The sequence below is a fragment of the Lithobates pipiens genome, unplaced genomic scaffold (assembly GCF_037356315.1).
Source record: "Lithobates pipiens isolate NorthernLeopardFrog02 unplaced genomic scaffold, aLitPip1_a1.2 Scaffold_25, whole genome shotgun sequence".
Taxonomy (NCBI): domain Eukaryota; kingdom Metazoa; phylum Chordata; class Amphibia; order Anura; family Ranidae; genus Lithobates; species Lithobates pipiens.
Genome location: NW_027507787.1, coordinates 56,748,794 through 56,763,257, shown reverse-complemented (window position 1 = coordinate 56,763,257; position 14,464 = coordinate 56,748,794). Strand labels below are relative to the sequence as shown.

The 14,464-nt window shown below is 40.3% G+C and overlaps 1 protein-coding gene across 12 annotated transcripts in view; it reads left to right on the top strand.

The window, feature by feature from the left end:
• GBF1 (golgi brefeldin A resistant guanine nucleotide exchange factor 1) overlaps positions 1 to 14,464 on the top strand; it is a 323,893-nt gene that overhangs the window by 244,066 nt on the left and 65,363 nt on the right. For all 12 annotated transcript variants that reach the window (XM_077454491.1, XM_077454487.1, XM_077454489.1 and 9 more), the window contains 4 exons: positions 2,349 to 2,469; positions 8,461 to 8,532; positions 10,012 to 10,106; positions 13,875 to 14,028. In XM_077454491.1, the coding sequence (XP_077310617.1) occupies positions 2,349 to 2,469; positions 8,461 to 8,532; positions 10,012 to 10,106; positions 13,875 to 14,028 (442 nt within the window). The remainder of the gene's footprint in view (positions 1 to 2,348; positions 2,470 to 8,460; positions 8,533 to 10,011; positions 10,107 to 13,874; positions 14,029 to 14,464) is intronic.

The window sequence follows — 14,464 nt, the reverse complement described above, 5'->3', positions numbered from 1 at the left end:
TGCGAGTTTGGGGCGGGTGCGATGCAAATTCAGCCATACTATTTAGGCCGGGTTCACACTGCTGCGGGGGGAGATCCGGATGTGATTCGCACCGCACTGCAGTGCAAATCACATCCGATCTCCGTAGCGATGCGAGTTCAGCCATACAGATAGTATGGCTGAATTCGCATCGCTCCCGCAGCAAACTCGCACGGGACCCTTTTTTTGGTCCGCAACAGAATCGGATCGCATGGGTGTTCACACCATGCGATCCGATTCCTGTGCGAGTCTGCAGATCGCACTGCGATATGCGGACGGAACTGGGGGTGTCATTAACATATCATTGACACTCCCAGCCGTCCGCATAGGGCAGTGTGAACTGCCGGCGGGAGGTGTGTGATGCGGTAAAACGCCGCGGATTCTCGGCATTCCCGCATCGCTATAGTGTGAACCTGGCCTAAGGCTGAACTCGCATCGCACAGAGATCGGATGTGATTTGCACTACAGTGCGGTGTGAATCACATCCGGTTCTCGTAACCGCAGCAGTGTGAACCCAGCCTTAGGCCGGGTTCACACCGCTGCGATGCGGGAACGCCGCGAATCCGCGGCGTTTTCCCGCATCGCATTACTCCCACTGCCCTATGCGAACGGCTGGGAGTGTCAATGATATGTTAATGACACCCCCAGTTCCATCCGCATATCGCAGTGCGATCTGCCGACTCGCACAGGAATCGGATCGCATGGTGTGAACCCCCATACGATTCGATTCTGTTGCGGACCAAAAAAAGGGTCCCGTGCGAGTTTGCTGCGGGAGCGATGCGAATTCCGCCATACTATCTGTATGGCTGCACTCGCATCGCTACGGAGATCGGATGTGATTTGCGGTGCGAATCGCATCCGGTTCTCCCCCCGCAGCAGTGTGAACCCAGCCTTATAAACAAATGTGAAGGACTCGGAGGATATATCTATATATACACACATACAGATATATATATATATATATATATATATATATATATATATATATATATATACATACACATACGGACACAACAGATATAAATATATACACACACAGATATAAAAAATTGTATAGAAATATATATATATATATATATATATATATATATATATATATATATATATATATATATATATATACATATATGTGTGTGTGTGTAATTGGTAATTGTATAGTTAATGTAAATCTAACTTGCTCTTGATGGATGTTCCACTGCAGTAGAGAAATTTTTTACTTTCAGTATTGACCATGCAGGCAGATGGACGAAGGAAGAATCTATTCTCTCTCAGAGATCTCCTGATATCTCCACCTCTGGGCTGGAGAAGCCAGAAAGGAGAACTTGAAAGAGAATCACAGAGATAAAGTGGCATCTCTGTATACTAAACATGCCGTTTCTATTGCAGTCAATGCAGCCGTTCTGTGGACTGAGATGAGAAGAGAAAAATAGTTCTCCATCTTCTGATCTCAGTATATTAAACCTGCAATGCTCTGAGATGAGCAGAGATCATCCTGATCTCAGCTTATCTCAGTTTACTAAACGGACACCAAAATGAGAGTTCTTTGACCATGAGTGAAAGCTTTAACACAATAACAAAAATGTATCAGTATATAGTAAAATAGGCCTAGACCAATACACACAATCTATTTGTACAGGGAAAGGGTAAAAATCATGGATTACACAAAGAAATACAGAGTATATTCCTTAAAACATTAATCTACCAACAGTAGGACATAAAAGACTTAGCGGAAGTAAACCCTTTAAAAAAAAAAAAAAAAAACCCTGCAGGACAAAGGCGGTAAAGCGGTGCAATGCGGCTGCTAGCGGTCGAAAGAGGGTTAAAACCGTCTGCAAAGCGCCGCTGCAGCGGCGCTTTGCAGGTGGGTTTGCAGCGCTGCCCCATTGTTTTCTATGGGAAGGGGCGCTTTAGGAGTGGTAAATACACATGTATTGAGGTAGTAAAAGTAAACCTGTCATGAGAGGAACATGAAGGCTGCCATTGTTAACACCATGTTATGAATATGATGGTTAGCATATTACAGACCTGAAATAAGCGTGCAGCTAAGGATTTCTGCTTTTTCTCTGACTCCTGGTCTTGCATATTTGTCTGGGTCAGAGAGTCAAAATTTAAAAATGCATTTAGATTATGACAGCCAGGCTGCTAGCTTATTCAGAAATGGGTAGCATTCATATTTCCATATCCCTTACCTTGTTTTAACCCACCAGCAAGTGTCTTTGGACATCTGTAAATGCTAGTATGGTTAGCTTAACCGTAGTGCTCTTTTAAAAGTGCTTTTTAAAGAATACTCTTGTCCTGTGATTGAGTTCAACTTTTTTTTTTTTTCGTAGTGGGGAGTCTTCTGTCCTAAGTTTTGTCAGCTGGCTAACCCTGAGCGGCACTGAGCAGTCAAATCTGAGAGGACCTACTGAAAACCAAGAATCCAAGAAACTAGCATTGGAGTGTATAAAGGTATGTCAAATAAGAACATCATTATGAGGGCAATTCAACAATAAAGTGAATTATACTTGATAAAGCATAATTTATGAAAGCATTACATCTGTTCTTTAACTGTCACAGATTTAAGCCCAGTACACACGGGTCGAATGTCGGGAGACAACAGCCAGTTAAAAAAAAAAAAAGAAAAATGTCCGATATTTGGCCTGTGTGTATGTTGGTCTGTCCAACAGAAGCCGACCAGCTTCTTAAGGACATGCATGCTGACAAACCAGCAGCTGACAGTCTGCCGATCTACACACTCAGCCAATGACAGAGCTAATTGGAGTGTTCTGCCGGTGGGGGGGGGGGGGGGGGGTATGGTGGCGTTGTCAGAACACAACGGCTTTAACAAAACAGTGTGTATCTGGCTTTGGGTAGTTCTTATTTGGACCACTTTCACATTGTTTAGCTGTGGCTGCTACTAATTTGAAAATAATTGCTGCCTTTTGTAGATCACAAAATTGGTCATTTAAAACCCAGTTTATAGAGGCAGGCCAGAGTTATGGCCACATAAATGGTTAGAACTAGTGTTGGGCTGAACACCCCCCAGTTTGATTCACGCCAGAACGCTCAAACACAAACTCTATTAAAGTCTATGGGACCCAAACTTAAAAAAATCAGACGTACCCATTTTGAAGTCTTAAATTCATGTTATTGACCATAAAAAGGGTATGGGGGGCCTGGGTACTGCCTTGGGGGACATGTATCAATGCAAACAAAAACATTTTTAAAAGATTGTTTTTGAAGGAGCAGTGATTTTAATGATGCTTGAAGTGAAACAATAAAAATTAAAAATTCCTTTAAAGTGGTTGTAAACCCTTACAACACACTTTGACCTTCAGGTAAGCCTAGATTAAGGCTTACCTGTAGGTCCAAGAAATATCTCCTAAACCTACACGGTTTACTGAGCGCGCCGCGGTCAACGGCGATATGCCACGAGTGGCGGCTCCCGTACACATACGCGGGAGTGACGTCTTTGCCGAATGACAGCGGCGGAGCAGCGAGACCCACCGAGAAGATGGATGCGCCGGACTACAGGGGACAGCGGTGACTTCGCTGGCTCCTGTGTCAGGTAAGTGATACGTAATGGACTACTATGCGATGCATAGTAGTCCATTTATGCTTTACCTTTGCAGGGAATGAAAGAGGAAGTAAACTCATCAGGGTTTACTTCCTCTTTAAATCTAGTGCCTGTAAAGTGGCCCATATGTACTGTGTATAGTACCTGCTGCAGAAAAACTGACATTTATAAAAGACAATAAAATATTTTCCCTGAAAGCTTTCTTTATTTAGTAAACAAGGGCTTGGGGAGTCAGTCTGTATGATGAGGCCTCGATTTAGTATACTCGGATCGGAACAAGATTCATCATAAATAGGAGGGGGAGCTGGTTGCTTAATTTTGTGTTTTTTTTTTTTTTTATTTTTTTTTTCAACTTTTTAATTTTTTTTCATGTAAAAAAAGGTAGAAAACTTGTTAAAAACATAAAAAAAGAAAAACCAAAACAACAACTTGCTTTTATGCACAATTAGTTCACCACACAAGCAAGGTGTTTGTATTTCTTTCATTGGTTACTAGTATGCAGTCTACTAGTATCCTAGCAACAAATGAACAGGGCTGAATTTGGTCAGAGGCGGAGTCTAATGTGAATACGTAAAGACTAGATCCCCATGGGGTCTGCTATCCTTTGGGAGTGATGGCAATGAAGTGGATTCAATGGCAATGAGGCAGCCCAAAAGCAGCAATGGAATCCACACCCATTTCAGTCCATTGCCTATCACAAGGCTGGTATAACAAAGGGATACGGTATATGGTAAAATTGTATGAAAACTCTTCTCTTAAATTATTTGATCAATTGTGTGGGGAATTTGATCTCCCATGTCAGGTTTTTTCAGCACCTCCAGTTAAGACATGCCAAGTCTCAAACTCATTCACATACATTGCAATATAGCAGATCAACTATTGTCTCTATACTTCAGAGTGGTGATACTAATGCTGCGTACACATGACCAGATTTTTTGACAGCAAAGGTCCGACGGAATGAGTCTGTCGGACAATTTGATCGTGTGTGGGCTGCATCGGACCTTTGCTTGCCAAAAATCTGGCGGACTTTAGAAATAGAACATGTTTTAAATTTTTCCACCGGAACTCTGCCAGACCAAGAAATCCGTTCGTGTGTATGCCAGTCCGACAGACAAAAAACGACGCTAGGGCAGCTATTGGCTACTGGCTACGAACTTCCTTATTCTAGTCCCGTCGTACGTCATCGCGTTCGAATCTGTCGGACTTTGGTGTGATTGTGTGTGGCCAAGTCCGTTCATTCGGAAAGTCCGTCGGAACTCCGCCGAAAGACCGTCGGACCTAGTCTCTCAAAGTCCAGTCGTGTGCACGCGGCATTAGGTCTTCTTTCCAAATTTCACTCCACTCTTCAAGTCCAAAGATTTGGGCCCTGTAACAGAACACCAGTGGAAAATGGTGTTGTCTGAACTCTCACAGGTTAGCTTTTTCCCCACCTGCAAACTCAGTTATTTGTTCTGCATTGGACATACCACACTGCAGAAAAACTGTTTGCTTGGCATTGTAGAGAGAATCCCTTTTGTCCTAAATGTAACATTGACCCTGCCACCTTAATCCACATGATGTGGAGATGTCCAGAACTCGATACTGGAAAGAGGTTCTGACTATAAGATCCATCTTTCAGGTTGCCTTAGCAGAAGATCCAGGGATATGTTTATTGAACATGTTGGTTGAGGCTGCTTTACCAGAAAATATATGATGTCCCTATCACTCGAGTGTTATTTGAAGCCTGCAAATTAATTGCCCAAAAATTGTTATCCCCCCACCCCATTCCCCCACCATGTAAGAACTGAAAGCACAAATTATACTATATCTAAAGAAAAGCTAATCTACCGACACAGAAATTACCCAAGCAAATTAGAAAAAATTTGGAATAGGTGCCTTGCTACCCCGGGTTTAGCTCAGACTTCATTAATTCTAAATAAATTATCTGACAAGAGGGGGAGACTGGCTGGTGTGTCCTATATTGGAGGGTATGTAGGTATTGATGATCAGCCAGTTGTTATATTGCTTTTGACTGTGTGAAAGGCAAGGCACGGAGTGTGTGGTTTTTGTTTTGGTGTTTAGTAAAGTTGTATTGGGCTTGATTATTGGTTACGTATTAGAGCGATTTAAGAAGATATTTGGATAAATCATTTCTAGAAGGCTTACAATTATATTGAGATTTAATTGTAACTAAGAGATTGGATTGTACAATTGTTGGTATTGTAAGAGAAAATGTTTACAATGTATAAAAAAATTATTGGGAAAAAAAGGCAGGCAGACAGACCTGATTGGGAGCTTGTTTCTGATTTTTCAACATCAGGTCGCATCCCTTGTGATTACCAGCCAGTGGCAGTAGGTGAAATTCATACCTACTATTGAGCCAACTGCTATGGCAGGGTCCCGCTGCCATCTGCTGTTAATCAGAGAGGCAGACCCAGTGAGGAACTAGTCTTGGAGTTCCCCATTGCCCTACCCACGATAAAACTCCTTAGCCAGTGTGCCTCTCTACAGTGTATTACAAGCATACTGGGAGCTCAGTAATGGGCATTATATATATTTAATATACAGGCTGTATGCAGCAGGAGGATGAACATGTCATTGTGCAAGATAAAAGGTGAAGGGGTTAATATACAGGTCATCTACAGAGACAGGCTGAAGATCAGAAGTACAGGAGAGGAGGGGAGTTGAAGGGTAAAAAAGGGACATTCCCACTTTCAGTGATAAGTCTACAATTACAATTCTTCTCCTTTCTCTGTTGAAACAAGGAGAGGAATCCATACTGTAAATGTTTTTCCACATGTCTAGTTGTGATCATTGTGAATGGTTATCAGTGATCACATGGCACAGAGCTGGTTGGATCCACTCAGTACATTGTGTTTGTGAACTGAGCCATCCAATAACAGCTGCCCAACTATTTTTCCAGTGCTGTCCATAAATGACACTAGGTAACTTAAAGTGGTTGTAAACCCCATTCATGAAATCTGACCTTGGCACATACAGTGGATATTAAAAGTCTACACAGCCCTGTTAAAATGTTGGGTTTCTGTGATGTAAAGAAATGAGACAAAGATAAATAACTTCAGAGCTTTTTCCACGTCTATTGTGACCTATAAATTGTACAGCTCAATTGAAAAACAAACTGAAATCTTTTAAATGGATGAAAAAAAAACCCTCAAGTATTATGGTTGCATAAGTGTGCACACCCTTAAACTAATACTTGAAGAACTATTTGATTTTATTACAACACTCTTGGGTATGAGTCTATCAGCATGGCACATCTTGACTTTGCAATATTTGCCCACTCTTTGCAAAAAAAAACTCCAAATCTGTGCATAGCCCTCTTTAGACCACCCCACTGATTTTCATTTGGATTCAGGTCTGGGCACTGACTGACCTATTCCAAAACTTGTATCTTCTTCTGGTGAAGCCATTCCTTTGTTGATTTGGATGTATTTGGTTTATTGTCATGTGGAAAGATGAAGTTCCTCTTCATGTTCAGCTTTCTAGCAGAAGTCTAAAGGTTTTGTGCCATTATTGACTGATATTTGAAATTCTTCATAATTCCCTCTACCTAGACTAAAGCCTCTGTTACAGCTGAAGTAAAACAGCCCCAAAGCATGATGCTGCCACCATCGTGCTCCACTGTGGGTATGGTGTTCTTTTGGTGATGTGCAATGTTGTTTTTGTGCCAAACATATCTTTTGGAATTATGGGCAAAAAGTTCAACCTTGGTTTCATTAGACCACAACTTATTTTACCACATGCTTTTGAGGGACTTCAGATATGTTTTTGCAAAATTTAACTGGGCTTGGACGTTTTTCTTTCTAAGAAAAGGCTTGCCACTCTACCCCATAGCCCAGACATATGAAGAATACGGGAGATTGTTGTCACATGTACCACACAGACAGTATTTGTCAGTCCTGCAGCTCCTTTAATGTTGCTGTAGGCCTCGTGCCAACCTCCCTGACCAGTTTTCTTCTAGTCTTTTCATCAATTTTGGAGGGATATCCAGTTCTTGGTAATGTCACTGTTGTGCCATGTTTTCTCCACTTGATGTCTGTATATCCTGACTGATGCCTATTAACAATAAGATCCCTCTGATGCTTTGGACAATGGCTTTTGCTGTAGGATGCGACTAAGAAAATGTCAGGAAAAACCTACTAGAACAGCTGAACTTTATTTGGGGTTAATCAGAGGCACTTTAAATGGTAGCAAAATATTTCAGTTTTTGTTTTTCAACTGAGTGGTACATTTTATAAGTCACATTAAAGGTAGAAAAAGTTCTAAAATTATTTTTGTCTTGTTTTTTTTTTAACATCACAAAAACCTGGCATTTTAACGGGTGTTTAGACTGTATATCTGTAGTGTTTACTTCTCTCTCTCGCCAAAGCACTGTCCTGTGTCTTTCTGTATTCCTCTGTTCTCGGCATGATAACTTCTGACAAGTTTTCAGACGCAGACGATAAAAGCAGCTGGAAATTTGTGTCGGGGAAGGAGCTTAGGGATAGATAAGCAGAGAGCTTGTCTGTTCACAGCACAGTTTCTTCGTTCCTATGTGGTGGGGGGGGTGAGTGCCTTTCCTCCAATCATCTTGCACACTGTATGCCCAGACTCCCCTCTCACTGCTGAATGAAGAAACAAAATTTGTAACAAGATGTGCACTTTCTAAACAGTGTAGAAAGCTGAAGACAGCAGCTATACATGTAAAAGGTATGTAGGAGGATTTGTTTCATCTCTGTGTATCTATTCAGGTTATTCATTTTACTGGGTATATGTGAGGATTTGCATTCACTGTAACAGTCCACAACTTCATCCTTGATAAACATTCCATGGTAGAAAAGCAGTTACAGAACTAGCTTGTAAAATATAAATGTTTTTTACTTTTTGCAACCTTTTTTCCATAGTTATGTGATCCAGAGAAACTCATTACAGAGAGCAAATTTCTCCAGCTGGAGTCCTTGCAGGAATTAATGAAGGTAAGTAATTCCGTATATAACTTTTGTTTTTCCATTGGAACTTTCCCAGGGCCTCCGTTAGCCCATCTCATGAGCAATGACCGCTTTGACTTTCGTGGGATCAGAACACAGTGGAAATGCTACTAGTCAATAGTATTACTGTGTTATAGGGGTTGATTAACTTATGGCATGATTGCGTTCCGTTCCATGTTTAATTCAAATTATGGCTTTATATAAACAAATGTAATGACGTTTTCAATAAAAATAGTCAACTTCTTTAGATGGCATTAGGGCTGTACACTGTCTGCACTCGGTTAGCTTGGCAGGTGAGACTTCATGAGTCTAAATGACCCCCGATTTCTCATTAGAGGACCTGTCTTAAAAATATTATATCACATAGGGGACTTCTTGTCCCCAGCTGACATAAAGTTTTAGTTAAAGTAAAAAGTCAAACCTATAGTAATACCCAAGCACTTCAAAACCCCCCAAATTTTGTATATACTGTACACTTAATGAGACAATGTGATCTGTGTACAGTGTTTGCAGCACTGAGGCTAAGTGGTTAGCACTTCCCCCTAGCAGCACTAGGGTCGTTGATTTGAATCCCAACCATGGCACAGACAGGTTGCATGTTCTCCCTATGCCTGCATGGGTTTCCCATGTGTAGTCTGGTTTCCTACCACATTCCAGAGACATGGTGGTCAATTAATTGGTTCCTGTCTAAATTTGATCATAAATATATATAATATATATATATACACACACACACACACCTTTGGTAAATAAAATAGCCGAACAGGATTTTTTATTTTTTATTTTTTTACACTTACATACAGTAATCACTGTAATAGCAATCTTTTGAACTGTCATGAATGGGTTACATTCGTAACAGCTGATTGACCCACAGCTATCACACGCTACACAATGCTGTGGTTTACACAGGTACCATCTGACAACCGTGCGCCAATCACAGCATCACTATAGGAATCACAGCTGTTATCGATTAAATTAATTCATTACAGCTTTTTTGACATTGTGATCATGTGATTGCATAGTGATGACATGATCCCCGGGCCGCCGACAGCAGCCGGGGGTACTGGCATGCGCAACCACACAGTGGTCATGTAAGGCACCCCTAACCCAGAACAGGCTGGACGATGTGCAGGTATGTGATCCAGCCTGCCTCGGCCGGCTGCCTGCAGTAAATGCACTATGGGAGGTCGGCAAGTGGTTAAAGTCTTCTTAATATTTTATTATGTCACAATAGCCAACTTGAAGGTATGTTTGGTTAGGTTTTGAGATGATTGCTCCTATTCATGTGCAAGGATGATCAGAAATGCGAATATGTTTGTTCCTTCTCTGTGTTTGGACAGTTTATCTGTGAAACCGAGAACACAAAAGTCTTTCTTAAGAAACAAAATGAAACAGTTTTGTGATATAGAGTGTGCATAACTGCCTGTGTCTACTGTATTCCTATGGAACGTGTTTCTTTTTATTTAGGCTTTGATATCTGTGACTCCAGATGAAGAAACATATGATGAAGAAGATGCTGCCTTTTGCTTAGAGATGTTGCTGAGAATTGTTCTTGAAAACAGGTGTTATGAAAAATCATGGTTTGGGCAGGCCTATGTTTATTTGCAGGCATGTAGTACAACCTCCATTCCGAAAAAGTTGAGACATTGTGTAAAATATACAAAAAAAAGAATGCAATGATTTTAAAAAAAATCACATAAACCCATATTTTATTCACAATAGAAAATAAACTGAGAAATAGTACCATTTTGAATCTGATGGTAGCAGCATGTGGGACAGGGCCAGGTTTACCACAGTGCAGCATACCCTCTTCTTTTAACACTTTGTAAACATCTGGGAACTGAGAAGACCAGTTGCTGAAGTTTTGGGAGAGGAATGTTATCTCATTCTTGCCTGATATAGGATTCTTACTGCTCAAAAGTCTTGGTTCTTGTCATATTTTTCATTTTAACATGCACCAAATATTTGCAATTGGAGAAAGGTCTGGACTGGACGTTTTCCACTTTGTAACAAACCATTTTAATGAGCATTGGCCCAGAGAAGATGATACCGTTTCTGGATCTAGTTCAAATATGGTTTCTTCATAGCATAATAGAGCTTTAACTTGTATTTTTGGATATCATGGCAAACTGTGCTCACAGTATTCCTGAGCCCATGTAGTAATGTCCATCACAGAACCATGCCTGTTTTTATAGAAAAAGTTCACCTTTAGCATGTTACCTGTTCCACCCCATGTTCCTTCATCTGCACAACCCCAGCCCCCCCCCCCCCCCCCGTGACACGAGCAGGGGAACCTCTCCCCACACCCACTGTCACAATTTAAAAACAACGTTGCTGTATGGGGCTCCGCACACATGACCAGATCATTCAGTTTCCTGTGAATGAATGCCTATAAAGCACCATCAGACATTGTGGCTGACAGTGTAGATAATGATATAGTTAAAGTTTTTGCAATTTTATTTTGCGGAACTTTATCCTGAAATTGTTCCACAGTCTTTTGATGCAGGGTTTCACAGATTTTTCAACCTTTGCCCAATTTTTTGTTAGTTTTTTTTAGATTACAATGCACACAATGTCATACAGCAAATAAGGAGCCCTAAAGAATGGCTTGCAACCTCAGTCGAGCATAATTCACAAAACACAGGATTTTAAATGTTGGTTACACATGGTATAAAATAGTGCAGTGCAACTGTTAATCATCAACATATAATACAAAGAGTGTTCACTGAGTGGGACGCTGGTTGATGACGAGAAAAAAAAGAGAACTCTGGGGAAGAAAAAAAATCTATCACGTACCAAATAGTCACACATCATTGTTTAGAAATGTGATGCGTACAAACTGCTTAACCAGGTAAGATGGGTTATGACTGCTCCTGCAGACTATCGCACAAATTCAGAGCTGGATACATGAAGGTTTACCTCCATAAGTGACCCTCAATACACTTATGCCCCATACACACGATCAGAAAATCCGACAACAGATTGTCCGACTTTATTTGCTTACTAGTCGCAAGTAGAAATGTAATAGGTTACTAAAGTCACGAAAAATTCTCTTACGACCGAAAAAAGAATCGGAAGTGATGTCATCTGTTGTAGTGTATTTGTATTGTATTTTCGGACAACAACTGTACTGACTAAATGAAAATCGTACGATCTGGTATCGTACAAGGAAAATTTTCATGCTTGTCCGATCGAATAATATCGGATTAACTGTTGTGATCGGCCCTCAAAAGTTCTGTACTAACAATCCGATTAATGTACGATTGTGATGAAATCTGTCTTTTTCATCCGATTTTCGGATCATGTGTGCGGGCCATTACAGGGGGAATTTAAGAACAATATTAATAACCCCAAACCTCTGCCCATCTTTACATGTGAAATGCTGTCAATCTAAGATTCCCTTTTGATCACTAATCATGTTACTGACCTGTTGCATAATGTACTTTCAGTTCTTCCTTGCACTTTGCCAGCCTTTTTTTGCCCTGTCCCAACTTTTTTGAAATGTGGTGTTTTCGGAAATCTAAATTTATTTTTTTCCGAATTATACATTTTGTCAATTTAAACACTTGATATATTTTCAATTGTGAATAAAATATGGGTTATAAAGTTTTTCAGATCATTTCATTCTGTTTTTGTAAATTGTATGCAATGTTACAGCTTTTTTGGTATGTGGTGGTCTTTTTCTGTGAAGTCTGTTGTAGTTTTCTACATTTAAATAGATCCCGTACCTCTGGTGTCAGTGTTGACACTAAAACCCCAGGCATTGCCTCTCAATGTCCAAACAGCTTTACTGCTAACAAATTTATAAATAAGATGCAAATATAGCTCTTTAACAATTTTCAAACTAGACATTGTTGATTGTCACCAGAATAAGTATAACAGCCATGTTGCTAGTACACCTTATACAAAGTCAACAGTGGCTTTGCATACCAGCCTTTTCCATATTTTACCTTTATGTATTAAGGCTAAGATCATTAATGGTTGGTTAATGTTCATTACTGTTGAACATTCTGATGGCATGGCTTCTTGTGGAGGCTCTGATGGTAGTCACATACCCGGTTCATATAATTTGTGCCAGTAATGGGCTTTCCTTGATGTAGTCTGTCAGAAGACAAGTAGGCTGTTGAGCAGACGGAAATATAAGCATATTCAACAAAATAATAAACTCTGGCAAGTGTGTCCTTCCAATTTATTACCAGCGTTTACCTTCCTATCTTACCTCCATTGGCAGGGATATCCATAAATATTGGCCCTCTTTGGGTCCACAGAAAATGAGTGGCCAGTTTCTTAACCTATTTTCAGTTGTAACATGTAACAAAAAATGCAGTCATTTCTAGATGTATCAAGACTTCATTGTTATTTCCAGAGAGCCACTTGATTCATGAAGATTAAGCATTCTCCAAAAGTCAAGTAGACAAACTGGAAGAAGATGAATTGCTTTATATATCAGTGGGGTGCGGTGCATTATATAAGAACAAACTGAAAGCAAAAAGTAGGGTTCAGCTTGGAATTCTGTTAGCTTTATTTATATGGTCAGGGAACTTTTCAGTGAGTCTTATTCTTAGAGGAGGTTGACCCTTGGGGGTGAGTGGGAGGGGGGGGGGGGAGAGATTTTAAGTCAGCAGCTACAAATCCTGCAGCTGCTGACTTTAATAAAAACACACTTATCAGTCCAGGGATCCAGCACTGTCCTAACCTGAGCTAGTTCATCACTAGCCTTCAGGTTCCTGGTGATTGCATCATAACTGTGGGCAGCTAGCTGTGCTGCTTGCGGCTTCACAGACGGCTGCCCACTAAGCATGAGTGAGCTGCGCTGCTCTTTGTAATTGGCCCGCAGTTATGTATAAACTGCAGTTATCTGTACCGTAATACTGGAGAAACACTCTCCAACACTTTCCCTGTCCCAGAATAACCTGCTTCAATTTTAGCTGGCCTTTTCCTGGTCACCCATTTTGCACATGGTGCTCGCTATCTATCTTTTACACTTTCCTGAACATGCTGTTTGTGTCATACCCTGCAGCACTCCTCTCCTGCAAATACTGCCCTTGCTGTCATACCCTCCAAACTCCTTACCTCCAAATACTGCCCACTGTCTTCTTTTTTTTTTTTTTTTGTAAATCGTGCAGACAAGTTCTAGATTGAGAACGTTGAAGACACAGCAGATCTTCACTTGAACATAGATAGCCAGCATGATGTGGGCTAATATATTTTAGTTGGAAGGATATAACAATACTTGTGCTTTTACAGAAATTCTGTTTTAATCTGTATGTTTACTGACATGCTTCCTTTGTTTTTGTTTTGTTTTTGTTTTGTTTTTTTCCACTATAAAGGGACCGTGTTGGCTGTGTGTGGCAAGTTGTGCGCGATCATTTTTACCATCTTTGCGCTCATGCAATGGAGTTCTGCTTCCTTGTCGAACGTGCTGTGGTTGGACTGCTACGACTTGCTATTCGACTTTTACGGCGTGACGACATCAGTGCACAGGTATCTTATTATGCTGCCACTTTTATCATTTGTCTTTACAGACCTAAATTGACATATTCTAAAAATGTAGAGTAATTCATTCAGTCTACAAAATCAGCATAATGATAACGTAGGGAGCAGAGATGTTTTTCAGCCAAAGCAAAATGGAATAACCTGTATGAAATATGATTAGTAATAGTTTGTATGAAAGTATGTTGTGAAAGAGCTTTTGATCCTCATAACTGCACTGTATAGTTTAATGCATAATGCTTAATGTAGGAGAAATGTCTGATGTAGTCATCTTCCTGTAGCAGCTCATTGAGATTATTTTTTACTTTTTTTTTGTTTACAAACTATTTTTATTTGGTACAAAAGGTGATACAAAAAGCTTTGTCATATATCAAAAAAAAAAGTACAATGCAGGTAGTTTACACATAAGAGAGATCAAATTATAATC